The 23,974-nt window shown below is 63.5% G+C and overlaps 2 protein-coding genes across 6 annotated transcripts in view; one reads left to right on the top strand and one right to left on the bottom strand.

Moving 5' to 3' along the window:
* Nucleotides 1-15,901, top strand: part of LAMA5 (laminin subunit alpha 5) — a 59,249-nt gene extending 43,348 nt beyond the window's left edge. For 2 of the 3 annotated variants that reach the window (XM_087445020.1, XM_087445021.1), the window contains 42 exons: nucleotides 55-156; nucleotides 260-343; nucleotides 1,118-1,348; nucleotides 1,980-2,093; nucleotides 2,334-2,461; nucleotides 2,700-2,780; nucleotides 2,863-3,077; nucleotides 3,572-3,672; nucleotides 3,843-4,023; nucleotides 4,121-4,270; nucleotides 4,782-4,933; nucleotides 5,001-5,111; nucleotides 5,347-5,458; nucleotides 6,081-6,251; nucleotides 6,428-6,624; nucleotides 6,893-7,009; nucleotides 7,151-7,305; nucleotides 7,604-7,745; nucleotides 7,845-7,947; nucleotides 8,562-8,672; nucleotides 9,545-9,724; nucleotides 9,824-9,972; nucleotides 10,051-10,221; nucleotides 10,319-10,455; nucleotides 10,541-10,694; nucleotides 10,850-10,983; nucleotides 11,060-11,222; nucleotides 11,301-11,423; nucleotides 11,514-11,662; nucleotides 11,733-11,865; nucleotides 11,936-12,079; nucleotides 12,708-12,838; nucleotides 12,969-13,139; nucleotides 13,231-13,369; nucleotides 13,460-13,605; nucleotides 13,673-13,865; nucleotides 13,938-14,102; nucleotides 14,226-14,397; nucleotides 14,526-14,659; nucleotides 14,734-14,827; nucleotides 15,042-15,161; nucleotides 15,346-15,901. In XM_087445020.1, coding sequence (XP_087301146.1) covers nucleotides 55-156; nucleotides 260-343; nucleotides 1,118-1,348; nucleotides 1,980-2,093; nucleotides 2,334-2,461; nucleotides 2,700-2,780; nucleotides 2,863-3,077; nucleotides 3,572-3,672; nucleotides 3,843-4,023; nucleotides 4,121-4,270; nucleotides 4,782-4,933; nucleotides 5,001-5,111; nucleotides 5,347-5,458; nucleotides 6,081-6,251; nucleotides 6,428-6,624; nucleotides 6,893-7,009; nucleotides 7,151-7,305; nucleotides 7,604-7,745; nucleotides 7,845-7,947; nucleotides 8,562-8,672; nucleotides 9,545-9,724; nucleotides 9,824-9,972; nucleotides 10,051-10,221; nucleotides 10,319-10,455; nucleotides 10,541-10,694; nucleotides 10,850-10,983; nucleotides 11,060-11,222; nucleotides 11,301-11,423; nucleotides 11,514-11,662; nucleotides 11,733-11,865; nucleotides 11,936-12,079; nucleotides 12,708-12,838; nucleotides 12,969-13,139; nucleotides 13,231-13,369; nucleotides 13,460-13,605; nucleotides 13,673-13,865; nucleotides 13,938-14,102; nucleotides 14,226-14,397; nucleotides 14,526-14,659; nucleotides 14,734-14,827; nucleotides 15,042-15,161; nucleotides 15,346-15,509 — 6,024 coding nt within the window. In that variant the 3' untranslated portion in view covers nucleotides 15,510-15,901. The remainder of the gene's footprint in view (nucleotides 1-54; nucleotides 157-259; nucleotides 344-1,117; nucleotides 1,349-1,979; nucleotides 2,094-2,333; nucleotides 2,462-2,699; nucleotides 2,781-2,862; nucleotides 3,078-3,571; nucleotides 3,673-3,842; nucleotides 4,024-4,120; nucleotides 4,271-4,781; nucleotides 4,934-5,000; nucleotides 5,112-5,346; nucleotides 5,459-6,080; nucleotides 6,252-6,427; nucleotides 6,625-6,892; nucleotides 7,010-7,150; nucleotides 7,306-7,603; nucleotides 7,746-7,844; nucleotides 7,948-8,561; nucleotides 8,673-9,544; nucleotides 9,725-9,823; nucleotides 9,973-10,050; nucleotides 10,222-10,318; nucleotides 10,456-10,540; nucleotides 10,695-10,849; nucleotides 10,984-11,059; nucleotides 11,223-11,300; nucleotides 11,424-11,513; nucleotides 11,663-11,732; nucleotides 11,866-11,935; nucleotides 12,080-12,707; nucleotides 12,839-12,968; nucleotides 13,140-13,230; nucleotides 13,370-13,459; nucleotides 13,606-13,672; nucleotides 13,866-13,937; nucleotides 14,103-14,225; nucleotides 14,398-14,525; nucleotides 14,660-14,733; nucleotides 14,828-15,041; nucleotides 15,162-15,345) is intronic. The other variant, XM_004430521.3, reaches the window with a different exon arrangement.
* Nucleotides 15,902-16,123: 222 nt separating this feature from the next.
* On the bottom strand, nucleotides 16,124-22,717 carry ADRM1 (ADRM1 26S proteasome ubiquitin receptor). Of its 3 annotated transcripts, none has more exons than XM_087445029.1 (10): nucleotides 22,578-22,717; nucleotides 21,545-21,758; nucleotides 20,678-20,794; nucleotides 18,907-19,030; nucleotides 18,424-18,510; nucleotides 17,695-17,776; nucleotides 17,242-17,474; nucleotides 16,838-16,995; nucleotides 16,573-16,675; nucleotides 16,124-16,354 (listed from the first exon to the last, which is right to left on the bottom strand). In XM_087445029.1, exons 2-10 carry the CDS (start codon nucleotides 21,755-21,757, stop codon nucleotides 16,248-16,250), a joined length of 1,224 nt encoding a protein of 407 aa, XP_087301155.1. In that variant the 5' UTR covers nucleotide 21,758; nucleotides 22,578-22,717; the 3' UTR covers nucleotides 16,124-16,247. The 3 variants fall into 3 exon arrangements, with proteins under 3 accessions (XP_087301155.1, XP_014642777.2, XP_087301154.1); XM_014787291.2 differs by lacking the exon at nucleotides 22,578-22,717 and adding an exon at nucleotides 22,033-22,349 and having other exon boundaries at nucleotides 17,353-17,474; XM_087445028.1 differs by lacking the exon at nucleotides 22,578-22,717 and adding an exon at nucleotides 22,033-22,348.
* Nucleotides 22,718-23,974: the final 1,257 nt, after the last annotated feature.

Consider the following 23,974-nt stretch of genomic DNA (forward strand, 5'->3'; position numbering starts at 1 on the left):
TCTGGGCCTGTGGACGGGGGCTGGCGAGGTCTCATCGTTCTGTCCTATCTCCAGGTGTCGTCCTATGGCGGGACCCTCCGCTACGAAGTGCACTCGGAGACCCAGCGGGGGGACGTGTTCATCCCCACGGAGAGCAGGCCAGACGTGATGCTGCAGGTGGCCGACGGGGTGGTCACTGCTGGGGGGCAGGCGGGCACGGCTGAGCGGGGACAGTGGGCGGCCTGATTGCCGGCCCTCACCTGCCCACGTGCCTCCCCAGGGCAACCAGATGAGCATCACGTTCCTGGAGCCGGTGTACCCGGCACCTGGCCATGTGCACCGTGGGCAGCTTCAGCTGGTGGAGGTGAGTGGAGCTGGCCTGGGCGCCCGGGTCCCTCCTGGACCCAGCATGGCTCAGGGAAGGCCTGCACGGGGCCCGGAAGGGGAGGGGGCGGGTGCTCTCTTCTCCCACACTCCCATCACCACGTCTCCTTCCTGGTGCCTGGGGCAACGCTCCCAGCCCGTGCTGGCTTGTGAACCCTGATCCTCAGTGGGTGAGCGGCTCCTCGGACGCTCAGAGGCCTGTGGTTCCCTCTGAGCTGCCTGTTTGTGTCTCTTGCCGGTCTCTCTTTCAGGTTGTGGTCTTTTCTCGTCTTTTTAGAGGAGCTCTGTGTTATTCTTGACGCTCAGCCTGTGTCTGACTTCAGAGTGGTAGTGTCTTCTCCCAGTTTGTGGCTCATCTCTGTCTTTCTCTAAGGCGTTTTCTGATGAATAGAAGTTCTTATATTTAACATACTCAAATTTATCAATCCTCCATTTGCAGTTACTGTGTTTGTGTCTTATTTAAGAAAGTGTTTGTCTCTGTGAGATCAGAAAGTACTCCTCTATATTTTCTTCTTAAACCTTAAACTAGCGTCTTTGTATGTTTGAATTCTTACCGTATGTGGAGTTGGGTTTGTACATGGTGTGAGGGAGGCTCCAGGTGCCAGTTTTCCCCATGGGTGACGGGTTTTCTAGCTCCGCGTGTCACCCTTCCTGCTCCGTGATCTGAGTGCCCCGTCCCCTGTGGGAGGTCTCTTCTGGGCTCCTGTTCTGCCCCTTCGTGTGTGGCCCCGCTGAGGACCCTGTGGCCCCACAGGGGAACTTCCGGCACACGGAGACCCACAGCGCCGTGTCCCGCGAGGAGCTCATGATGGTGCTGGCCGGCCTGGAGCAGCTGCAGATCCGCGCCCTCTTCTCGCAGATCTCCTCGGCCGTCTCCCTGCGCAGGGTGGCGCTGGAGGTGGCCAGTGAGGTGGGCGGGGGGCCTCCGGCCAGCAATGTGGAGCTGTGCATGTGCCCTGCCAACTACCGCGGGGACTCCTGCCAGGTGAGGTGGTGGGGACGGACACCAGGCCGACCACCAGTCAGTCTGCCCCCACCCACTTGTGTCTGTCCTGCCCAGCGTCCACTCTTGCCCTCCATCCCCATCTCCACCTCCCTCGCATCTGTCTCTGCTCCTCCCCGCTGTGCATCACCTCCCAGCAGCCCTGCCTTCCCTCCACAGGCCCAGCCAGCCCACTTGCTCATCTGTCCGCTAATCCACTGTTACCCTGTCTCCTTGCCCGGCCCTCCGTGCATACAATTGCTCTTTATCCATTCGCTGCCCAGTCTACCCCCGTCCGCTGGTCCACCCAGACCTCGTCCACCTCACTGCCATCCACTCGTCACTCTCCTGTTGTGCGTCCGTCCACCAGCTAATCTGTCTGAGGCGGCTTGTAGTTGCACACCACCCACTCGGAAGGGGTGTTTGGAGGAGAAGGCGGCCCCGGCCCACGTGGGAGGGGGGTGTCACTGAGCCAGGCCATCCGTGTGGCTTTGCACGCCGTGACTTCATGCTTCCAGCTGGTCAGGGCCAGGACCTCTGAGGGTCTGACCTGTGAGCATGGCTCTTGTTCTGCCCCCACGTCGGGCTGGCCCTGCCTCCTTCCTGAGCACTGATGCCCCACCCTACCCCCCAGGAATGTGCCCCTGGCTATTACCGGGACATCAAAGGTCTCTTCTTGGGTCGCTGCGTGCCCTGTCAGTGCCATGGCCACTCAGACCGCTGCCTTCCTGGCTCGGGCGTCTGTGTGGTGAGCGGGGGCCCTGGTGGAGGGAGGGCAGCCACCAGAGGCACAGACCAGGGAAGACCATGGGCCTCTGGGTCAGTAGTTACGGATACACTGAGGTCCAGGGGAAGGGAGGTGCCCTGGGCAGGGCCCCGGCTGGCCTTGTGCATAGAGAATCCCTGGCAGAGCTGGGGGAGCTGAGTAGATCCTGCTGGTGGAAGCGGGGCCTCCACTGTCGGTGCTGAGCTGTCCCCTCTGCCCCAGGGCTGCCAGCATAACACCGAAGGTGACCACTGTGAGCACTGCCTGCCCGGCTTCGTGCGCAGTGGGTCTGAGGATCCCGCGGCCCCCTGTGTCAGCTGCCCCTGTCCGCTCTCAGTGCCTTCCAACAAGTAAGCTGGGCCAGCCCCTCCAGGGTCCCGACTGTTGGCCGGCAGGCACGTGCCCTTACAGCTCTGGTCTGGAACGCCACCATCCCCGACCTGGTTGGGCCAGCAGTCCCCTCTGCAGAGGCCGGGGCAGCTGGGGTGGACTCATGAGGTGGGGACCCCTGACACCTGGCCCAGCCTGAGTACACAGGGTGCTCACCCAGGGCACGCAGGTGTGTAACGACCACCTCCATCTTTGCAGCTTTGCCGTGGGCTGTGCCCTTCGAGGTGGCCGCACCCAGTGTCTCTGCAAACCCGGCTACGCGGGGGTCTCTTGCGAGCGGTGAGCGGGCGGTGGGCCTGAGTGCCTGGGGCCCGGGAGTACGTGGGCGTGGGCGCAGGCACTGACCCTGCCCTTGCCCCAGGTGCGCGCCCGGCTTCTTCGGGAACCCGCTGGTGCTGGGCAGCTCATGCCAGCCCTGCGACTGCAGCGGCAACGGCGACCCCAACATGCTCTTCAGTGACTGCGACCCCCTGACAGGCGCCTGCCGCGGCTGCCTGCGCCACACCACCGGCCCCCGCTGCGAGAGCTGCGCCCCCGGCTTCTATGGCAATGCCCTGCTGCCCGGCAACTGCACCCGTAGGCGAAGGGGGCGGGGGCTAGTGGGGCCACTGGCTGTCCTCTGGGATCAGGCTGTGTTCCATACCGGGCCCAGCAGGGCCACAGTGGACCTGGCCAGGCCCCCAGGGCTCACAGTCAGGCCCCCAGACCTACCCCTGGGCTCACAGTCAGACACATCTCCTCTTCACGGTCAGCTCCCCGGGGCTTACGGTCAGCGACCCCACAGTCAGGCCGAGGGCTGCTCTGGAGTCTGGCTCTCGCTTAGGGCGGGCTCTGGCAGGTTCCTTGGGCTGAGTGTGGGCTGCAGGGGAGGAGGGCAAAGTGGGACAGCCAGTAGGCAGCTGTGTGGTCTGGATGGGGATGGAGCCCGGAGGTGGTGAAAAGTGAGGGGCTGGGGCTTCTTTGGGGCTGGGTGGAAATCTGCACAGTATGAGCTCAGTAAGGGCTTCTTGGGGGAGGGGGAAGAGGCTGGAGTGGGGATCAGGGCTAGTGTCACAGCCCCTTTTCTGCAGGGTGTGACTGCTCCCCATGTGGAACTGAGGCCTGTGACCCCCACAGCGGGCAGTGCCTGTGCAAGGCAGGTGTGACAGGGCTGCGCTGTGACCGCTGTCAGGTAGGGCTGCCTGGGAGGGACTGGGCCTCCAGGTGTGGGGGCGTGGCCTTGGAGCTGAAAGGGTGTGGTCTTGATATGTTGGGCGTGGCCTTGGGGCTGGAGGGGCGGGCCTTAATGTGGGGGCTGGGCCTCGGGCTGGGCAGAGCTGTGACTGCAGCATGCCCCGGCAGGAAGGACACTTTGGCTTCGAGGGCTGTGGGGGCTGCCGGCCATGCGCCTGTGGACCAGCCGCTGAGAGCTCCGAGTGCCATCCCCAGAGTGGGCAGTGTCACTGCCGGCCAGGGACTGGGGGACCCCAGTGCCGCGAGTGTGCCCCCGGCCACTGGGGGCTCCCTGAGCAGGGCTGCAGGCGTGAGTGTGGGCAGGTAGGGTGCTGCAGGGTGGCGGGCACCTGGGGTCCTCCACTGGCCACTCACCCTCACCCCTCACCCCACCTCTCTCACCCCAGGCTGCCAGTGCCGAGGGGGCCACTGTGACCTGCACACGGGCCGCTGCACGTGCCCCCCCGGGCTCAGCGGGGAGCGCTGTGACACCTGCAGCCACCAGCACCAGGTGCCTGTGCCTGGCGGGTCCAGGGGCCACGGTGTCCACTGCGAAGGTGCGCCTCTTCCTCCACCCCACCTGCGCCTTGCCTGACCACATCCGTCTCACCCCAGCCCTCACAACTCCACGTGAGGGAGTGCGGGTCCTAGCCTACGCTGACCTGGTGACCCCCACGTTAACCTTGACTTTCAGAGGAGCCCTGAGATCCCGACTCTCCTTTCAGTTTTGCAGGGGACCCCACACCTGTCTTCATACTGACCCCAAGACTCCATGCTGACCTCACTCCCACCCTCTGACCCCCACGTCCTGGACTCCCTCCCGGACCCCCACCACTCGACCCTCTCTAACTGTGTATTCACCCCGACCTTGTGCTGACTTCCTGGGACCTGCCCAGTTCCCTACTAACCTCCTGACCCTCACACTGACGTCTGACTCCCACTAACCTTGTCACCTTCAGGCCAGCTCAGTACCCCCATGACCCCTGGCTGACCTATCCCGGCTGTGCCGATCCCATGACTCCTTCCCTGGTCCCACACCCTGCGCTGACCCACCTGTGCTGTTTGCAGTGTGTGACCACTGTGTGGTCCTGCTCCTGGACGACCTGGTGCGGGCCGGCGCCCTCCTCCCTGCCATCCGGGAGCAGCTGCGTGGTGTCAGTGCCAGCTCTGTGGCCTGGGCCCGGCTGCACAGGCTGAACGCCTCCATCGCCGCCTTGCAGGTACCTCTCAGCCCGGCCCCCCAGCCTCCTGCCCTGGTTACAGGCCCTCACCTTCCCCTTCCCACAGAGCCAGCTGCGGAGCCCCTTGGGCCCCCGCCATGAGACCGCTCAGAGGCTGGAGATACTGGAGAGACAGAGCTCGAGCCTCGGGCAGGACGCACAGCGGCTGGACGACCAGGCAGGACCCCTGGGGACCCCTGCCCCTGGAGACTCCTCCCCCAGAGACCCCCGGGTTGCTCCTCCAGAAAACCCCTCCCCCTCAGTAGACTCCTCCCCCAGAGGCCCCTCTCCCTGGGCCCCAGACCATCCACTGTCACCTCTGACCCTCACCTCAGGCCCAAGGCCCCTCCCTAGGCCCCCAGCCTTCTACCCAACAGCAGAGGCTATGGGCTGATGGGATGCTGCGTCCACAGGCCACAGGAGCGAGAGCCCAGGCCAGCCAGCTGCTGGACAGCACCGAGGCCTCACTGGGCCGGGCGCAGACGCTGCTGGTGGCCATCCGGGCTGTGGACAGTGCCCTGGGAGGTAGGGACTGGCTCAGCCAGGCAGGGGGATGGGGCCTAAGCAGAACAGTGCTCAGAGCTCAGAGCAGGGGTGCTGCTTCCAGGGGGCTGGGCCTTGAAGAATTGGCAGGGTGTGGACGTTTAGAGAGGGAGATGGGGCCTCGGCTGAGTAAACAGCAGGGCAGAATGGGGAGGTGGGAGAGGCGGCAGGTGTGGCCAGAGCAAGAAGGCAAGTGGACTGTGGGCACCCTGCCTCTGGGAAAACTGGCTGGTGAGCACATTAATTACAAACTAAGGTATGTCACCAAGAAGCGGGGACCTGGCCCAGCCCAGGGGTCTTGGAAGAAGTGGAAATTCAGCCGAGCACTGGCCTGAGAGGAGGGGTCGGCCAGGCAAGGAGGCCGAGGGAGCAGGCTGAGCAGACGGCAGTGGGGGTGTTGGAGTGGGGGCTGTGGGCGAGAGGGCCGGGCCAGCCTAGAGGCGGAGCACAGCCGTGGCCTTGAGCCAGGGTCTCTGGGAGCCGTTCAGGGCATGCTGGGTTACGTGCTGGTGGTCTGAAGATGCTTAGGTGGGGGTCTCGGGCTTGGCAGCTAGTGGGCAGAGTCTGCCCGGGCCCTGATGGCCCCCTCCCCCCACCCCCACAGAGCTCGAGTCTCAGACGGATCGCCTGTCACCAGCCAACGCCTCGGCCCCGTCGGGCGAGCAGCTGCGCCGGACAGTAGCCGAGGTGGAGCGGCTGCTCCGAGAGATGCGGGCGCGTGACCTGGGGGCCCCGCGGGCAGCGGCTGAGGCTGAGCTGGGCGAGGCCCAGAGACGTGAGTGGTGTTGGCCCCGGCCGGGCAGGGACAGGGAGGGGCGCTGGCTTGGCCGGGAGCCCTAGGGCTGAGGTCAGCGTAGAGTTGTGTCACATCAGCTTTGGGGAGCAGATGGGGGCCGGGCGGGCACCGGAGTCACTGCCCAAGCAACTGACCCCATATCGGGTCTTGGCCAGTGCTGGCCCGCGTGCAGGAGCAGCTGACCAGCCTCTGGGAGGGGAACCAGGTGCTGGTTGCCCGCACCCGAGAGCAGCTAGCTCAGCACGAGGCCGGCCTCATGGACCTACGAGAGGCCCTGAACCAGGCAGTGGGCACCACGAGGGAGGCCGAGGAGCTCAACAGCCGCAACCAGGAACGCCTGGAGGAGGCCCTGGTGAGGGTCCTCTCCCCTACCTCCTTTGCCCTGCCCTGCCTTGTCCTGCCCTGCCCTCCCCACTTCTTCCTTCCCCTCCCCCTTCCCCCATCCCCCTTCCCCCCTCTCCACTTCTTTCCCCCTTCCCCCTCTTCCCCCCTCTGCCTTTTCCCTTCCCGCTTTCCCCCTCTCCCCTTCTCCTTCAAGTTCCTCCCTCCCACCCTGTGCCCTGTTTTTACCGTCACACCTCTGTTTCTGTCACCCCCTCCTCAATCCCCATCACCTCCAGCAACGGAAACAGGAGCTGTCCCAGGACAATGCCACTCTGAGAGCTACTCTGCAGGCTGCCAGGGACACCCTGGCCCAGCTCTCTGAGCTCCTGCATGGCATGGACCGGGCCAAGGAGGTGAGCACCCCCTCCCAGGGTGCGCACCAGGTGGGTTTGGACACTCATCTGTGTGCAGAGCACAGCCCCCAGGGTCCCAGATCAGGGGAGAGTGAGGAGGGGATCGGGATGAGGGTCCCACTTAAGCCCGCCCACCCACAGGAGTATGAGCACCTCGCAGCCAGCCTGGACGGGGCCCGGACACCACTGCTTGAGAAGATGCGGGTCTTCTCCCCGGCGAGCAGCAAAGTGGGTCTGGTGGAGGCCGCCGAGGCCCACGCGTGGCAGCTGGACCAACTGGCGCTCAACTTGTCCAGGTGCGGGCCCCGAAGAGGAGTGCCCTAAGGACGCAGCCCAGGTCCCTGCAGGACAATCAGGGCCCGGAGGGGGCGCAGCTGGGCTGGGAGGGCTCCGAGAAGGAGAAGCCCAGGCTCAGGTGGGTGGCAGAGAGCAGGAAAGGCACAGTTGTCGCAGGCAGCAGGACAAGGGTATGAGCCTGGAGCTGGCAGGCAGGCCGGCCCAGCAGCAGCTGTGATGGCGGGAGGCCCGCGTGCTGGTCTGAGGATATCGGGGCCCCCCCACATGCCCTTTGATCCTCCTCTGCCTCCCCCACAGCATCATCCGTGGAGTCAACCAGGACCGCTTCATCCAGCGGGCCATCGAGGCCGCCAGCGCCTACAGCAGTATCCTGCAAGCTGTGGAGGCTGCCGAGGGTGCCGCCGGCCAGGCGCTGCGGCAGTCAAGCCACACGTGGGCGGTGAGGCCCTGACTCTGCCCCGGGCCCCGACAGGAGCCCCTGTCCCCCCACAGCTCCCGCCAGCTGGGTGTGAGCTGCAGCCTGTCCTTGTGTCTGCAGATGGTGGTGCAGCAGGGCCTGGCGCCCCGTGCCCGGCAGCTGCTGGCCAATAGCAGCGCCCTGGAGGAGGCTATCCTCGAGGAGCAGTGGAGGCTGGGCCGCGGTGAGTGCCGGGGTCCTTCTGGGTCTCCGGGGATCCTCAGCGTCCAGCCAAGTGTGAGGGGGTTTCTGGGTCGTCACATTGTGAGTCAGGGTGGCGGCTGCCCCGTGTGGGAATCCTGCTTCCACCGCCTTGGCGTGTCTGCCCCTTGGGAGCCCTGCAAAGGCCCACTGCCCACCCTGGCCTTGTGACGGGGCTCTGGGACCGTGGAGGTGCCCAGGGAAGAGGACACTGGAGCAGCTGATGGTTTTCCTGCTGTCCTGGCTGGAGGGTCGTGTATGTGAGAAAGGGCAGGCGGAGGGAGGGGCTAGCCGCGTACCCTCTGCCACTAGAACCTCGGAGCGCTGGCAGGCCGTGGCCGTGGCTTGGCTTTTCTGAGCCTCCGTCGTTTCATCTATAAGATGAGGATAATTATATTTGCCATGGGAGGGGGAGGCTGCCCCCAGACTCGGGGTGCTCCCACGCCTCCCCCTGAGCCGAGAGCCCTCGTGTCTGTCTGTCTCCGTCTATCTGCGTGCCTGTCAGCCTTGGTCCTCCCTGGTCAGGAGGGCTGAAGTAGGCTGCACCTGTACGCTGGGGGCGGGGGCTCCTTGGAACTGAGGCTGCCTGCCCCGCAGCGCGGGCCACCCTCCAGGGTACCGGAACCCAGCTCCGTGATGCCCGGGCCAAAAAGGAGCAGCTAGCAGCCCAAATCCAGGAGGCACAGGCCATGCTGGCCATGGACACGGGTACGTCGGGCCTTGTCCCTGCCCTCGCTCTCGCTGCTCGTCCCCAGAGATGAATGGATACCTGCCCCGCATGGGCATTGCTCCAGCCAGTGCTGCCCAGTGGGGCTCTGTGATGGGGGACACATTCACACCTGTGCTGTCCTGAACGGTGGCCAGGGTGGCTGAGGGAGCTCCATAGTGCACAGCCCCGGCCCTGGGGACCTGCCTTTGGTTGGGAGACAGACACCAAACAAAATAGCCCCGAGTAGTAAGTGAAAGCTGGAAGGGACAGGAAGTGCTTTGGAGAGAAAGAACCAGGGGCGAGCATGGGAGCGTGTGGTGGGGACATCTCACCCCCAGAGCTCGGGGACATTGGGGCGTCCAGGGGCAGGTACAGTTGGTGGGCAAGCACAGAGGTGAAGGTGGAAGCAAGGAGCCGGTGTGGGTGGAGCCGAGGGCCCAGGGGGACGGCTCGGGGAGCGGGGAGCCCTGGAGGGCCTGGGGGGAGGGGAGGAGTGAGGCGTCTCAGCCAGATTTGGAGGGGTCCCTGTGGCTGCCTGACCCCTTGAGAGTAGAACCTCCCAGCCTGGACATGGGGCCCTGGGAGAGATGGTGGCCTGGGGTGGGTGGCTGTGGGGACACGGGGCTGAGCTGACAGGGGGAGGTGTCAGGGTCACCAGGTTCTGGCCCAAGAGGCTGGCACAGGAGGAGCCATCGGCAGGGGACAGAGGGTGGGTGTCCACTGCTCTGAGGTTCTCATAACAACTGTGGGGGTAGGGGGGCATCCCTGTTGCTGGCTCTGGCGGGGGGGGACTTGTGGGCTCCCCAGTGGGAGGTGAGGCCAGGGTGGTCCTCGCCTGCCCCTCTCCAAGCCTGCGCACTGCCCGCCACAGACGAGACGAGCCAGAAGATCTCCCACGCCAAGGCTGTGGCCTTTGAAGCCCAGGACACGGCGGCCCGCGTGCAGTCCCGGCTACAGGAGATGCAGGAAACCCTGGAGCAGTGGCAGGGCCAGTACGGAGGCCTGCAGGGCCAGGACCTGGGCCAGGCGGTGCTCGATGCAGGCCGCTCAGGTGGGCCCTGGAGTGCAGCGCCCCGGACAGCGGGTGGGCCGGGGGCAGGGAAGGCAAGGCTCTCGGGGCCATCTCCTCCCCTCCATTCCCTCCCTGCAGTGTCCACCCTGGAGAAGACGTTGCCCCAGCTCCTGGCCAAGCTGAGCCTCCTGGAAAACCGCAGGGCGCACAACGCCAGCCTAGCCCTGTCTGCCAGCATCGGCCGTGTGCGGGAGCTCATTGCCCAGGCCCGAGGAGCCGCCAGCAAGGTGGGTGCAAGTGCCAAGGGAAGGTGGGTGTCTGGGAGACCAGGCAGTGGACGCTGATGGGCTGGGCACCCCGCACAGGTCAAAGTGTCCATGAAGTTCAACGGACGCTCGGGGGTGCAGCTGCGTGCCCCTCGGGACCTCTCAGACCTCGCCGCCTACACCGCCCTCAAGTTCTACTTACAGAGCCCGGAGCCAGGCCCCGGCCAGGCCGCTGGGGACCACTTTGTGCTGTACATGGGCAGTCGCCAGGTACCGCGCGGGCTCGGTGGGGTGGGAGGAGCGGGCACCCGGTTGGAGGGGCGGGCCATGCTGGGTCCTTGTCCTGCTGAGTGTCCCACCACCGCAGGCCGCTGGCGACTACATGGGTGTGGCTCTGCGTAACCAGAGGGTGCACTGGGTGTACCGCCTCGGGGGGGCCGGCCCTGCGGCCCTCAGCATCGATGAGGACATTGGGGAGCAGTTCGCAGCCATCAGCATCGACAGGTGAGAGGCCTGGCCCCCCGTGCACTCCCCCCACCAGCCGATGTGCCCACATGTCCACTCCTCACCCCCTCGCCTCTGCCCTCAGGACCCTCCAGTTTGGCCACATGTCCGTCACGGTGGAGAAGCAGATGATCCATGAGACCAAGGGTGACACGGTGGCCCCTGGGGCTGAGGGGCTGCTCAGCCTGCAGCCTGACGACTTTGTCTTCTACGTGGGGGGCTATCCCAGCAACTTCACGGTGAGCCTGGCCTGGCCTGGGCAGCAGCTGCCCTGCCCTCTTGTCCCAGCAAGTCCTGCGTGGTGTCTGGGTTCAGTCCGTCCCACTGCAATCTGAGTTCCTCCCCTTGGGTCTGTGCTGGGTGGGGAGGTGCCCTGACTGTGCTGTGCCTACAGCCCCCCGCACCCCTGCGCTTCCCTGGCTACCGGGGCTGCATTGAGATGGACACACTCAACGAGGAGGTGCTCAGTCTCTACAACTTCGAGAAGACCTTCCAGCTGGACACGGCTGCGGATAAGCCCTGTGCCCGGTACGTGCATCCTGGGGACCGACCCTCTCCCCAGCTCGGCCCGCCCTCAGCTGACCCCACGACCTCTGACTGGCAGCTCCAAGTCAACTGGGGACCCGTGGCTCACGGACGGCTCCTACCTGGACGGTTCTGGCTTCGCCCGCATCAGCGTGGAGACTCAGATCAGCCACACCAAACGCTTTGACCAGGAGCTGCGGCTCGTGTCCTCCAGCGGGATCATCTTCTTCCTGCAGCACCAGGCACGCCCACCCCACCCCCAGCCGCCTACCCGTCCGCACCCCCACCCCAGCCCGTGCTGACCCTGCCCTCGCCCCTAGGACCAGTTCCTGTGTCTGGCTGTGAGGGAAGGCAGCCTCCTGCTTCTCTATGACTTGGGTGCGGGCCTGAAGGAGGCCGTCCCGCTGCAGCCCCCACCACCCCTGACTGCGGCCAGCAAGGCAGTAAGGCCAGGGTTGGGGAGGGTCTCGGGGGCGGAGAGGGCTGGCGGGGGACATGGCTCGCCCTGAAGCCCCCGCGCTGGTGCCATCCAGATCCAGGTGTTCCTGCTGGGGGGCATCCGCAAGCGTGTGCTGGTGCGCGTGGAGAGGGCCACCGTGTTCAGTGTGGAGCAGGAGAACATGCTGGAGCTGGCCGATGCCTACTACCTGGGGGGTGTGCCGCCCGACCAGCTGCCCCCAAGGTGAGCACACCAGGCTGGGGTTGGGCGAGGAGCTCGGAGGCGGCGGCCCCCTGACGCTCGTCCCCTGCAGCCTGCGGCAGCTCTTCCCCTCCGGAGGCTCCATTCGTGGCTGCATCAAGGGCATCAAGGCTCTGGGCAAGTACGTGGATCTCAAGAGGCTGAACACGACGGGCGTCAGCTCCGGCTGCACCGCTGACCTGCTGGTGAGCAACCCCCGGCCCACAGCACCCCCTCCAGGCCGGCGCGGGGTCCTCACGGTTGCCCTCCCTGCAGGTGGAACGGGCCATGACTTTCCACGGCCACGGCTTCCTGCCCCTGGCGCTCCCTGATGTCACGCCCCTCACGGGTGACGTCTACTCTGGCTTTGGCTTCCGCAGCACCAGAGACAGTGGTCTGCTCTACCATCGAGCGTCCCCGGTGCGTCTGCGCCACCTCGAGTACCTGCCTGTCCATCCCCTCTGACCTCCTGACCATCCCTCCCCGTGTCTGACCTCCTGACCATCCCTCCCCGTGTGTGACCTCCTGACCATCCCTTCCTGTGTCTGACCTGACCATCCCTCCCCGTGTCTGACCTCCTGACCATCCCTCCCCGTGTCTGACCTCCAGTCCATCCCTCCCCATGTTTGACCTCCTGACCATCCCACCCTCCCCGCGTCTGACCTCCTGACCATCCCTCCCCGTGTCCGACCTCCTGACCGTCCCTCCCCGTGTCTGACCTCCGGTCCATCCCCCCCATGTTTGACCTCCTGACCATCCCACCCTCCCAGTGTCTGACCTCCTGACCAGCCCTCCCCGTGTCTGACCTCTGGACCATCCCTCCCTGTGTCTGACCTCCGGTCCATCCCTCCCCGTGTCTGGCCTCCTGACGATCCCGTCCCGTATGTGACCTCCAGTCCCTCCCCGTGTCTAATCTCTGGTCCCTCCCTCCCCTAGTCTGACCACCTGCCCGCTCCCTGACCTCCTACAGTGATTTGGGGTCTCAGGTGGCTGGAGGGAGTGAGTCTGGGCCCCTGGCCTGGCCCACTGACCTGGCCACTGTCCCCAGGATGGGCTGTGCGAGGTGTCCCTGCAGCAGGGTCACGTGACACTCCGGCTTATGAGGACCGAGGTGAAAACTCAAGGGGGCTTTGCGGACGGTGCCCCCCATTATGTAGCTTTCTACAGCAACACCACAGGGTGAGTCTGGCCCGCCTGGCCTCTCACTGTCATCTCCAGGGGTGGGGGTTGCAGCAGAGCTGGGGGCCTTGGGGGCAACCTGCAGCAGATGGGTGAGGGCAGGTGGAGGAAACAGTGCTCTCCTCGCCAGGGTCTGGCTCTATGTGGACGACCAGCTTCAGCAAATGAAGCCCCACCAGGGGCTGCTGCCCCAGCCCCAGCCCCAGCCTGAGGGGCCCCCTCGGCTCCTCCTGGGGGGCTTGCCAGAGTCTGACACCATCCGAAACTTCAGTGGCTGCATCAGCAACGTTTTTGTGAGGCGGTGAGCGGGGGCAGGTGTTGGGGGGTGGTGGCTGGCACTGACCCACTGCCGTGTGTCCAGCTGCTGACTGCCCACCGCGGGCCCTCTGTAGGCTCGTGGGGCCGCAGCGCGTATTTGACCTACAGGAGAACATGGGTGGCGTCAGCGTGAGCTCAGGCTGTGCCCCAGTCCCTGGCACCCAGACCTGGAGGCAGGCACCACAAGGACTGCGGGCTGCAGCGGCTCGCAAGGTGGGGCGCCCGAGGGATGGTGTGTGGGCGGAGCTGGGGTGGGCAGAAGGCAGCCCCCAAGCACCCCTGCATCCCCATCCGACCCCCCAGGCCTCCCGCCGCAGCCGGCAGCCCACCCAGGACCCTGCCTGCACACTACCCAGGCCCCTCAGGACCATCCAAGATGCCTACCAGTTTGGGGGGCCCCTGTCCAGTTATCTGGAGTTCGCACACATCCCAGCAGCCACCGGGGACTGGTAAGGCCGGGCCAGGTGGGGTGGCTGTGGAGGGTGTGCCCAGCTGACACCTCTGCTCCGCTTCCAGGTCCCACCTCTGGATGCTTGTCCGCCCTCGCACCCCCCGAGGGCTCCTGCTCTTCGCTGTGCCCCTGACAGCCAGCAGCCCCTCCCTGGCTCTCTTCCTGAGCCACGGACACTTCGTTGCTCAGACGGAGGGCCCTGGGCCCCGGCTCCGTGTCCAGAGCCGCCGGCGTTCACGGGCTGGCCGATGGCACACGGTGAGGGGCTGAAGAGAAGACACGGGCAGGGCCCCGGAGCTCCCATCCTGACGTGCCTCTTTGCACCTCTAGGTGTCTGTGCGATGGCAGAAGACTCGGATTCAGCTGGTGATGGACGGCGTCCGTGCCCGGAGCCAGGAGGGGCCCAGCCAGCAGTACCAGGGCACAGAGGGCCCCCGGCCCCACACTCTTTTTGTGGGGGGCCTCCCTCCCAGTGGCCGCAGCCCCAGACTCCCAGTGAGAACCACCTTGCCCTGGCCTCCCCAACCCCATCTCCAGCCCCCTGCCCAGCTGGACGCTGTCCGCCCTCCTCACCGCCCCCTCGGTCTGATCCCATGCCCACCCATCTGTCCCCCACAGGTAGCCGTTAGCAGCTCCAGGTTCAGCGGTTGTGTGAAGAGACTGAAGTTGGACGGGCGGCCCCTGGGGGCCCCCACGCGGATGGTGGGGGTCATGCCATGCTTCTCAGGCCCCCTGGAGAGGGGCCTGTTCTTTGCAGGAAGTGGGGGAGTCGTCACTTTAGGTCTGTCAGGTGCTGGTGGCCCCACTCCCGCAGGTGCCCCAGGCCAGGGGAGGAGGGAGTGACACCCAGAGAGGGAGGAGCCTGGGGCCGGGCCTTCCTCCCTTCGGCCTTCCTCCCTTCACGGCCCTTTCCCGCAGACACCCTGGGGGCCACATTGGCGGACGTGGGTCTGGAGCTGGAGGTGCGGCCCCACACAGCCGGCGGCCTTGTCTTCCACCTGGGCCAGATCCAGGTGCCCCCCTACCTGCAGCTGCAGGTGTTGGAGAAGCAGGTAAGCTGGGTGGGGGCCGCAGCCACAGAGCGGGGTTCCAATTGGCAGGACCCTCCTGACCGGCCCCACCCCAGGTCCTGCTGCGGGCGGATGATGGTGCAGGCGAGTTCTCCACGTTGGTGACACCCCCTGCGGCACTGTGTGATGGGCAGTGGCACCGACTGGCAGGTGAGCTGTGCCCCCTTTCCCATGGCCAGAGACACTCCTGAGCGCCCCCTTCTGCAGAGCAGAGAGCCTGGGAGGGACTCAGGAGGGGGCAGCTGTGGACCCCCAGGCAGAGGAACTTGATAGAGGCCAAAGCAACATGGCAAACAGCCCCTGGCCCCACGGCTGGCAAGAGGGGCCCCTCCCAGCCCAGCCACAAGCAGCCTGTGCCCCACAGTGACCAAAGGTGGGAATGTGCTCCAGCTGGAAGTGGACACGCAGAGCAACCACACCCTGGGCCCTGCGCTGCTCACCCTGGCTGACACCCTGGCGCCTCTGCACCTTGGGGGCCTGCCAGGTGAGTGTGGCCTTTGCCTGGGGATGCAAGGGGAAGCTGCCCCTCAGGGACCAGGCACTGGGGTCACCCCACTCTCTTTGCACCCTCCTGAGACAGCTGGGGAGTTTGAAGCTTTGTGGGGGGGCAGTGGGACATTGGTCTCTGCTCCAACCCGTCTTCCCTCCATCTTCCCCTGCACCCCCAGAGCCCACAGACGCACAGGCTGGGCCCCCCACCAGGCTGCGCCCTCGGCTTCCAGCCTACCGTGGCTGCATGAGGAACCTGGTGGTAAACCGGGCTCCCGTCACTCTGCCTCGCTCTGCCGGTGTCCAGGGGGCAGTGGGGGCCAGCGGCTGCCCAGCCACGTAGCACAGCTGCCTCTCTAGGACCCCAGCCACAGGCTCCAGCAGCCGTGCAGGACCCCCAGGCCTGGAGCCCACGGGCAGGCAGGGTCCTGCCTCTCAGAACCCCAGGCCCCTCCACACAGCTTGCTGAGGACACTGCCCTCAGCCCGTTTCATAGATGAAGTTTGTGTATATTTATCTAGGCTCTAGATTCTGCAGGTTATAAATCTTATTTCTGGAAATGGTTTAAGTTATGTCTGACTTTTTAAATGAACGGGTAAAATGGGGTTTTTATACTTTTTATCTTTCAGCTTAATATGAGATTTTCCCCTCCATAAATTTTTAATAGCATGAGAGCTCTGTAAATCACTGGTCCCTGCTGCTTAAAACAAAAATTAAAAAGTAACTTCTGTTTAACTGAGTGTTGACTTTAAATTTGAAACGAGTAAAGCAGTTGAGACGGGTCTAGAACCGGATACGGAGGCCCAGGCAGAGTGGAGCACCTGAGTGGGGAACACCCTTCCCGGTACATCACCTCACCCAGACTGTCCCTCAGAGGGGCAGCTCCCGTCCAGCCAAAAAGGGGATGGGGCCGTGGCACCTGGTCCTGGACCCATAAGGAAAACCAGAGTCAGCAGATAGAAGAAAAGCCTTTTATTTCTCAGCAAGTTGGAACAGAGGTGAGGGTGCGCGACAGATCACAAACGCCACTACTGAAACCGCACAACCAAGAAGCCTGCCCCCTTAAAAGACACCAAATAATTTAATCTAAGCTCATGTCTTCCTCCTCGTCCTTCTTGTCCTCCCCGTCGCCCTCCTTCTGCTCGGATCTGGCACTGTTCTGCATAGCTTTGGCAAATGCTTCCACATCTAAAACGCATTTAAAAAAGGCATGAGACAAGCTTTCGAGACGCTGGCCCAGGACTGCTGACCAGAGGGCAGGGGAGATGACAATCAGACCGAGGCCCAGGGCCACTGAGACACTGTGGCAGGGACAGCCAGCCTGGGCTTTACAAACAGAGAGAGGCTTTTTCTTTTAATTACGAGGAGAAAATGAACTCTGCCTGCAAGGAGGAGCAGGTACTTACCGCCCTTGTTGGCGGCCTCCACGGCCTCCGCAGGCAGGCCAAACTGGCACATGAGGGGGCCCAGCTGCCCCGAGGCCAAGGCCGCACTGAACATGCCCAGAGCCTGAAAGGAAAAGCCAGACCCCCTGAGCACGTGCTTGGTGGAGGCTCTGAGGGGGAGCCGTTTGGGCCAGCTGAGGTGCAGGGCGCTCAGTGACGGGGGGCTGTGCTGAAGGCAGGCAGAGCACCAACGAGCGCAGAGCAGGGGCACTGGGCCAGCATCTACCTGCTGGAACTGGGGCGAGGTCAGCGTGTTCTGGATCTCCTCTGCAGTCTGCGGCAGCGACTCCCCAGAGGGCAGGTAGGGCAGCAGGCGCTCCTGGACGTCTGCGTTGGCGAGGATAGGTGCCATGATCTCAGGTGTCAGCACGCTGGCCAGGTCAACTAGGGCACAAGCACATGGCCATCAGCGGCTTGAGGCCGGCCCAAATGCCATGTGAGAGGACAGCGAAGGCTCTACGTGTGAAACTGCTGAGTGTGGTGTGGCAAGGGGGCAGAGGTGACGCACGTGCAGAGCAGCAGCTCAGCCCGGGGACATGCTCAGCCCCACACCTTGGAAAGCCAGAGAGTGAGTGGGCAGGGGCAGCAGGCATCTTTACCCCCCGCCTGGAGCCCAGGAGCACATGTTACCTTGCTGGCCGCCTCCTGGCCCGGCCGGCACGTTCATAGTGGCTAGAATGCTCTGGAGATCGCTCAGCTGGATGGGCTGGGTTGGGCTGGCTGCTGTGCTGGTTCCATTACCTGAACTAGGAGCGGGGCTTGGGCTGGTCGCCGAGGCAGCTGCCGGAGCAGAAGGGGCTGGGGTGGCACGAGCGGAAGAGGCGGTGGAAGATGGCGTGACCGCTGCTGACTGGCTCCGGGAGCTGGGAAGAGGAGACAGCACTGGAGCGGCCAGGCACCCACGACACAACAGTCCTGCCCCCAAGGTCCCGGCACTGCCAGGAATCCGGGAAAAGTCTAGACCGTGAAAGCGACCCTCCCTGGGTGCCTCTTTGGCCCTGCACCTCCTACATCCAGGCTCCTTGAAGAAGGGGGCCCTTGGTGGTGCCTGAGGGTGCAGTGGGGGCAGGGTGGGAGGCTCACCTGGATGAAGAGCTGCTCGCCGGAGGCCCTCCACTGCCCAGTAAGCTGGCTAGGCCCGGCCCGGTCAGGGCTCCCAGCCCACCTACCAGGAGCAAGGAGACAAGAGCTCAGGCATCACGCCCACCTGGAGAGCCCACCTCCCCCTGCCAAAGGCGCAGAAACGTCCTGCACTAAGGCCAAGGGACAAGCAGGGGAAGGTGGTGACCACAGCAGGCCGGGGGGGCTACAGAGGAGCAACTGCTCAGGTCGCAGTGTTTTGGAAGCTTATTCCGTTAAGTCAGGTCACTTCTACTCCACCCCGTTACGCCAGTGGTGCACTTAGCTTCAAGGGAACACGCGGTCCAAATCCAGTACAATCCAGCTACCGTTTCCCGTGTCCGAGAAACACCCACTAGAGCCCGAGAGGAGGTGGCAGTGGGTAGGCCGATCAAAGGGAGACTAGGGGGCCCTAGGCAGGAGCCCTGAGCGCATGTTCCCAGGCCTCGCTCTTCAGCCAGCCGTGCTCCCCCCAAGTATGGAGCTGGGTCCTCCCTGGGGGTCCTGGAACGCCTCGCCCACCCCGCTCTCAGCTCAAACCATAAGAGAAACAGTCCGTTCCCCAGGGAGGCAGGCACAGAGAACACACATTCACAGACGTCGCTCAGACAGAACCAGGTAGAAGCTTGAAGGAAACACAGCTGAGGGCTGTCTGACTTATACCTGAGGCTCCAGGGCCAACGGGGGCATTACCTAGTCCTCCGAGGCCGGCGGGTCCGATGAGCTGCATGAGCTGGCTGTGGCTCATGTTCCCCAGCAGGCTCTGCAGGCCGCCCTCACCTGGAAGACAGAAGGGGCTCAGATGTGGGGTCCACCTGCGGCCTGGACCAAGACCCACAGCACCGTGGGAAGGTGCTCTTGGAAGGGCCCGCGCTGCCGGGGCTTCCAGCTGAGAAAGAGCAAGCACCCTGACATCCCCACTGCGATGGCCCCGGAGGGGCTGGCTCCCAACTCACCTGCCTCTGAATTGTACAGTCAATGTCACCTGAAATGGCCCAACAGGGTGGAGCTCAGACACTGTTCTATCAGGTGAAGATGGGAGTGGGGAGTGACTCGGACATGGTAAGGCTTGGAATTTTCTATTTCTACTTAAGAACAACCAGCCTGCACCACCAGGGGTCCCAATCCTTAAAACCTCCTCCGACCACACAGCACATCCTGGAAGGTGACCATTACCGCCCAGTGCAGAGAGCTCATGGCCTCCACTCCCGCTCGCCCCCAGTGCTCCGGGCATCGGGGGGTTGTTCAGATACTCGTTGACTTTCCGGCAATGCTCCTCATCCTGGTCCGTCTTGGGCTCCTGCAGGGGAGGATATGACAACAGCCGCAGCTGAGCACCCGCCCGCTGCTGTCCCGGCTTACAGACGAGGGACCTGAGGCTCAGACAGGTGAAGTCGCCTGTGCACAGTCACACAGCACCCGGGAGAGGACCCAGCAGGGTCGACAGGACAGAAGTCTGACATGTGACAATGCCCACATTACAGACGGGGAGACGAAAGCACTAAGGGCACTCAGTGTGCACAGGGCCTGCGATCCTCCAGAACCCGCTTCTTTACACGACAGTCTAAAACCCCGAATCCTTCCTTCAACACACGTAACGCAATGAAATAACTCTTTTATCACATCGCTGCCCATGGACCAGCCCTGGCCCATGGCCCTTTGGGGTTATTGGGGAACTTGAGAAAGCACATTGCAGGCACCAGACAACGAGCACCTGGGTGTGGAGGTCACCTGGCAGCGTCACCCTGTAAGCGCCCCTAGAACCCCGAGACAAGGTACCCACGACTCATTCATCCAACAGTCACTGAGCATGTGCTGTGGGCCTGCAGGATGCCAGGGGGATAAGACGCACAGTCCCCACCCTCAGGGCAGAGGGGAGGAGAGCCGCCAGAGCAAATGGGGAAGAACAGAAAGGGTAGTGCGTGGTGCAAGTCTGACATTTCTTGGTAAAACCATGTAGAAACAAGCTCTACGCCAGCGGCTGGCAAACCACAGCCCCCATCTGTGTTGGCAAATCAAGTCCCGGAACACAGCCGCGCCCAGTCACTCACTCATCGTCCACGCCACTTTCACAGCACTTGGCAGAGGCAAGCAGCTGCAACCCAGACCATCCAGCCCCAAAGAGGAGAGCCCTCCCTGCCCTGCTCTAGAAAGTGATGGGGGTCAGCAGCAGGTTCAACCTCTGGGGAGCGAACCCAGCGACATCTGTCAAAACTGCAAATGCACGCACACCACTGCAGGAGTACGTCCACGCCTGGATTTGAACATACGGCTACGCTCATATGCACAGGACAGAGCGTTGGCACAAGGTCATTCTTTACAACACCGCCTGTGACGGAGCAGACGGAAAAGAGGCCACTGGCAAAAGGGGGGAGGAGTGGCGGCTGCTCAAGTCGAAGGGTGCCGTCTACACTGTGGGCCCCGCAGGCGCCATCTGCACGGTGGGTACGAGGAAGCCCTGGTGCGCCAACACCCAGAGACCCCCAAGCACACCACTGGGGGCAAAGGCAGAGCTCAGAAGACCTTGGAGACGACACTCCACTTCCGTAAAAACACAACAGGGGCACTACACATGGTCATCCTTGCTTCTGCTCCGGGGTCCTCATGACCCTTGAGGGGCACTGGGAGACAAGCAAACCAAAGGCCATGTGCCCGTCAATGCATCAAGATGGGCCCAGCCTGGAAATCACTCCTGTCTGTCTGCCAGGAAATTCCATACCTTGAAAGGGCCCCCAGAGCCCAGCAGCAAGTGCATGGCCTCTGGAAGAGGCCCCTCCTCCAACGGCCCCACCGAAAGGCAACACCCTGGAATCCTGGGTTCCACAGCAAGCGTGTCTGTCAGCACCAGCAGGTCTGTGAAAGCGAGTTCTACCATCCATCGAGCAAGTTCCTAAACTTAATTCTATGACAGCGAGAAAAGAAAAACGCAAAAAAACTCTCTGCACACCTGCATCCAGAAGAAGAGCCGTTTGGACCCTGCCTTAAACTTGAGCACGTAGACCCTCCCACTGGGGCACTGCGGCACACGCTTGAACTCACAGTCGTCAGGGAAGATAATGAGATCCTACAGAGAGCCAGAGAAGAGAACACGGTCAGCTTCACATAAGTACACATCATTAGCAGCCCCAGAACCTCCCAGGACACATGCTGGACCCTGTGTCAGAGTGTGCGTGGGGGGGGGGGTGTGGGTGTGGGTGGAGAGGACACAGACCAACAAGCCACCAAGCCCCTCCCCAACAGGCTCTCCACAGGACAGATAAGCCAGGGTCAGAGGCACTCCATGAAGAGCATGAGGGCCAGGAGAGGGGCTCGGTGCTCAACAAGGAAGGGGGGCTTTCAGCTCTTGAAGGATTTTTAATTGAGATGTTTTGGGAACAACATTCCAAGATGAGTTAAAAAGTCAACTCTGACCTGCTCTCAAAACTAACAAAAAACAATTTAGTCGGAGGAACAAAGAACACTAAATAAAATGACCGCTAGATAAAGCTTTCTGGAGGGCTGTGATAAAGGTCAGGATTTGTACGTGGCTTCTCCGATTCTAGACACCTAATCTTCAAAGTGTAAAGTATATATACAGTGACACGAGCAATCTGTATAACTGTGAAGTCCAGGAAGACCCATAAGCACAGCAAAACAGCTGATGAGGGCACCAAACCAATATTCCCACATATGCCACCAATGCACTCCAAGTGGTAAAGCAGCTACTGTCCCCCAGAGTGCAGTGCTGGCAGCTACACGTCCTTCTGTAAAATCGTACTGTCTCGCTGACCAGGCTGGCGTCCTCGAGATGAGGCTCAGCCGCGCAGACACTTACATCTTCCACGTTCCCAGATGTCCTGTCTTTCCAGCAGAAGTGAATGAGGGAGTCATCCGTCTGCTGAATGTACACGAGCCCTTTCCGCTTATCTGGGGTGACGGTAGTTCCTTTTAATGACATTTTTCCTGCCCGAAACTCCACCAAATACTTGTTGGAGGACCCACGGGAGCCTGGCACCAGGCTTGGAAACAGAGCGCCTGAAGTCGTCATCCTGAAAGAGGGACCAGCACGCAGACCAGTCAGTATGGTGGAGCCCTAACTCCCTCCTCAGACGTTGGGCTGGCAGGACCGAGTGAAGGCTCCTCTCCCTCAACCTCCAGGCCACGACGACGCTGGGAGGAGCGGAGCCCGCGGAAGCCGCCCAGGGCCCGCTGCAAACACTGCTCGGGTCAGGCCGCAGAGCCTGACAGCACCCGCGCCAGTGCGGCCAGGCGCCGGGGCCCTTCGGCAGCTTCTGCTCAAGTTTCTTCAAGGGCGAAATTAACCTCTGCATCCAAGCAGCATCACTGCCTACGGCTGGGAACCCTCGTCAGCACCACCTTCTGTACTCCTAACTGGTTTTCAGTCTGGGGCTCCAAAGGATAAAAACTTGAGCTGGGCGCAGACACGGCTAACGCATCAGACGGGAGGCACGACTTGGGCCTGACACCCAGCTTCTGTCGGACACAGGCCGGCTCCGCTGCAGCCCGGCAGGTTTGCCCCCTCGAAAAAGAAAAACTGAGCCCTGGGGGAAACGCGGCGCCTCCGACCACCCCAAAGACCCTATGCGCGGGGTGAGCCGGTCCCCCGCCTCGCAGGCCTTACAGCCCAGCGCCCTCGGCTTCGCGCTGGGCCGAGGGGCCGGGGCTGCCCGAGTGCCCCGCGCACGGCCCCGGTCCCCCGAGGGCCCCCGCCCCGCCACGACCCCCGGCTCCCCGGCCCCTCAGCCCCCGGCTCCGCGGACCGGGGCCCCGGCTCGCGGGCCGCCGACGGCGCAGGCCCCGCCCCCGGCGCCCCCCGTGGCCGTCCCCGCCCCCGGCGGCCCGCGCACCTGGCCCGCGCCGAGACTCGGCCGAGAGGCGCCGTCCGGGCTCGCTCTTCCTCCTCGGCGCCTGCCGGGCCCCGCCGGAAGCCCCGCTCGCCCCGCCCCGTCAGCCGCTCTCGCCGCCGATTGGGCCTCGCCAGGCGCGGGTCCGGCGCTGGCTGGCGAGCGATTGGCGAGAGCGCCCGTCCATCGCCCGCCGCGCCCGCCCCCGCGCCGGCGGCTCTGTTCCGGCGGAAGCGCGCGCGGGCGCGCGGGCCAGAGCGGCCCCTATTGTTGCTGTGTCATAGGGGCGCGGCGGCGGCCCCTGGCGGCGGGGCCGGCAACGGCGGGCGGGCGCGGGCCGGGCGGCGGGCGTTTGGCCCCCGGACAGCGCGGGACAGCGGGGCCGGGCGGGGACACCTGCGGGGCGCGAGGCAGGGTCCCTCAGGTTCCCTGTCAGTGCGAGACGCCAGGTCCCGACACGTAGGGGAAACAGTCACCGAGACGGGAGGGGTGTCTCAGGACGCCCGCGCTGGGGAGGGTCGGCTGCGCGTCCCTGGGTTGGGGCGGGAAAGGGACCGACCACAGCCCGGGACACGGTGCGTGGGCCGCGGCGCCCGCCGGACAGCGTAGTCGCACGGGGCGCACAGCGCGGGGGCTTAGATGGTGGTCCCGCTCGGGCGCCCCCAGGCTCCTCCTGATAACAGTGCTGAGATGACTGCCCCCCTCATCCTCCCTGGTCGCCGGGGATCCCCCAGACCCCTCCTGATAACAGTGCTGAGATGACTGCCCCCCGCCCTCCTCCCTGGCCTGGGGGTCCCCCAGACCTCTCCTGATAAGAGCGCTGATTGGCTGCCCACGACCCCCCCCCCCGCCCCCGCTTCCCTGTCTGTGTGTGAAGTCTGCAGAGGTTGATGTGCGCAGTCAGAACAGCGAGGGCAGCTGTTCCCCCTGAAGCCAGAGCAGCTGTGCCAGGAATGTAAGAGGATGCCTCCGCTGCTCAGTTCACCGAGCTTGGACAGAGCTCAGAAGTGAGCAAGAGCACCGGTGGACTCGGAGCGCTGTGCTGGCCACGCCCCCTCCACAGGCAAGGTCGTCCTGAGTGGTGCCGCCACCTCCAGGCCTGCTTGATGATTTGCCATCTATGCACACGTAAAATTTGTTTTTAAGCTTTTTATAAAAACTATAAAAATGAAAAGTATTTTTTTATTGAACATGTTTTTAAGATTTATTCATGTTGATACATGTAGCTCTAGCCCCTTCATTTGAGCCCCTGTATAATATTCGGATTATGAAAACACCACAACTTCTGTATCTGTTGTCTTGTGATCTAAAGATTCACTAATTTTTTTTGTTTTGGAAAATATAGCAGTTTTTCATTTAAATTTTGTGTGTGTGTGTGTGTGAGGAAGACCAGCCCTGAG

Source organism: Ceratotherium simum, chromosome 21 (assembly GCF_057802395.1).
Source record: "Ceratotherium simum simum isolate JZ-2026a chromosome 21, ASM5780239v1, whole genome shotgun sequence".
Classification (NCBI taxonomy): Eukaryota; Metazoa; Chordata; class Mammalia; order Perissodactyla; family Rhinocerotidae; genus Ceratotherium; species Ceratotherium simum.

What these genes read in the sequence shown, in the direction of transcription:
- ADRM1 (XM_087445028.1), bottom strand. An exon ending in GGCTCTTCTTCTGGATGCAG is followed by an intron (nt 19,031 to 20,677) that starts GTGTGCAGAGAG and finishes CCTCCCCTGCAG; the next exon opens with GAGCCCAAGACGGACCAGGA. An exon ending in TGAGCTCTCTGCACTGGGCG is followed by an intron (nt 18,511 to 18,906) that starts GTAATGGTCACC and finishes TCTGTCTTCCAG; the next exon opens with GTGAGGGCGGCCTGCAGAGC.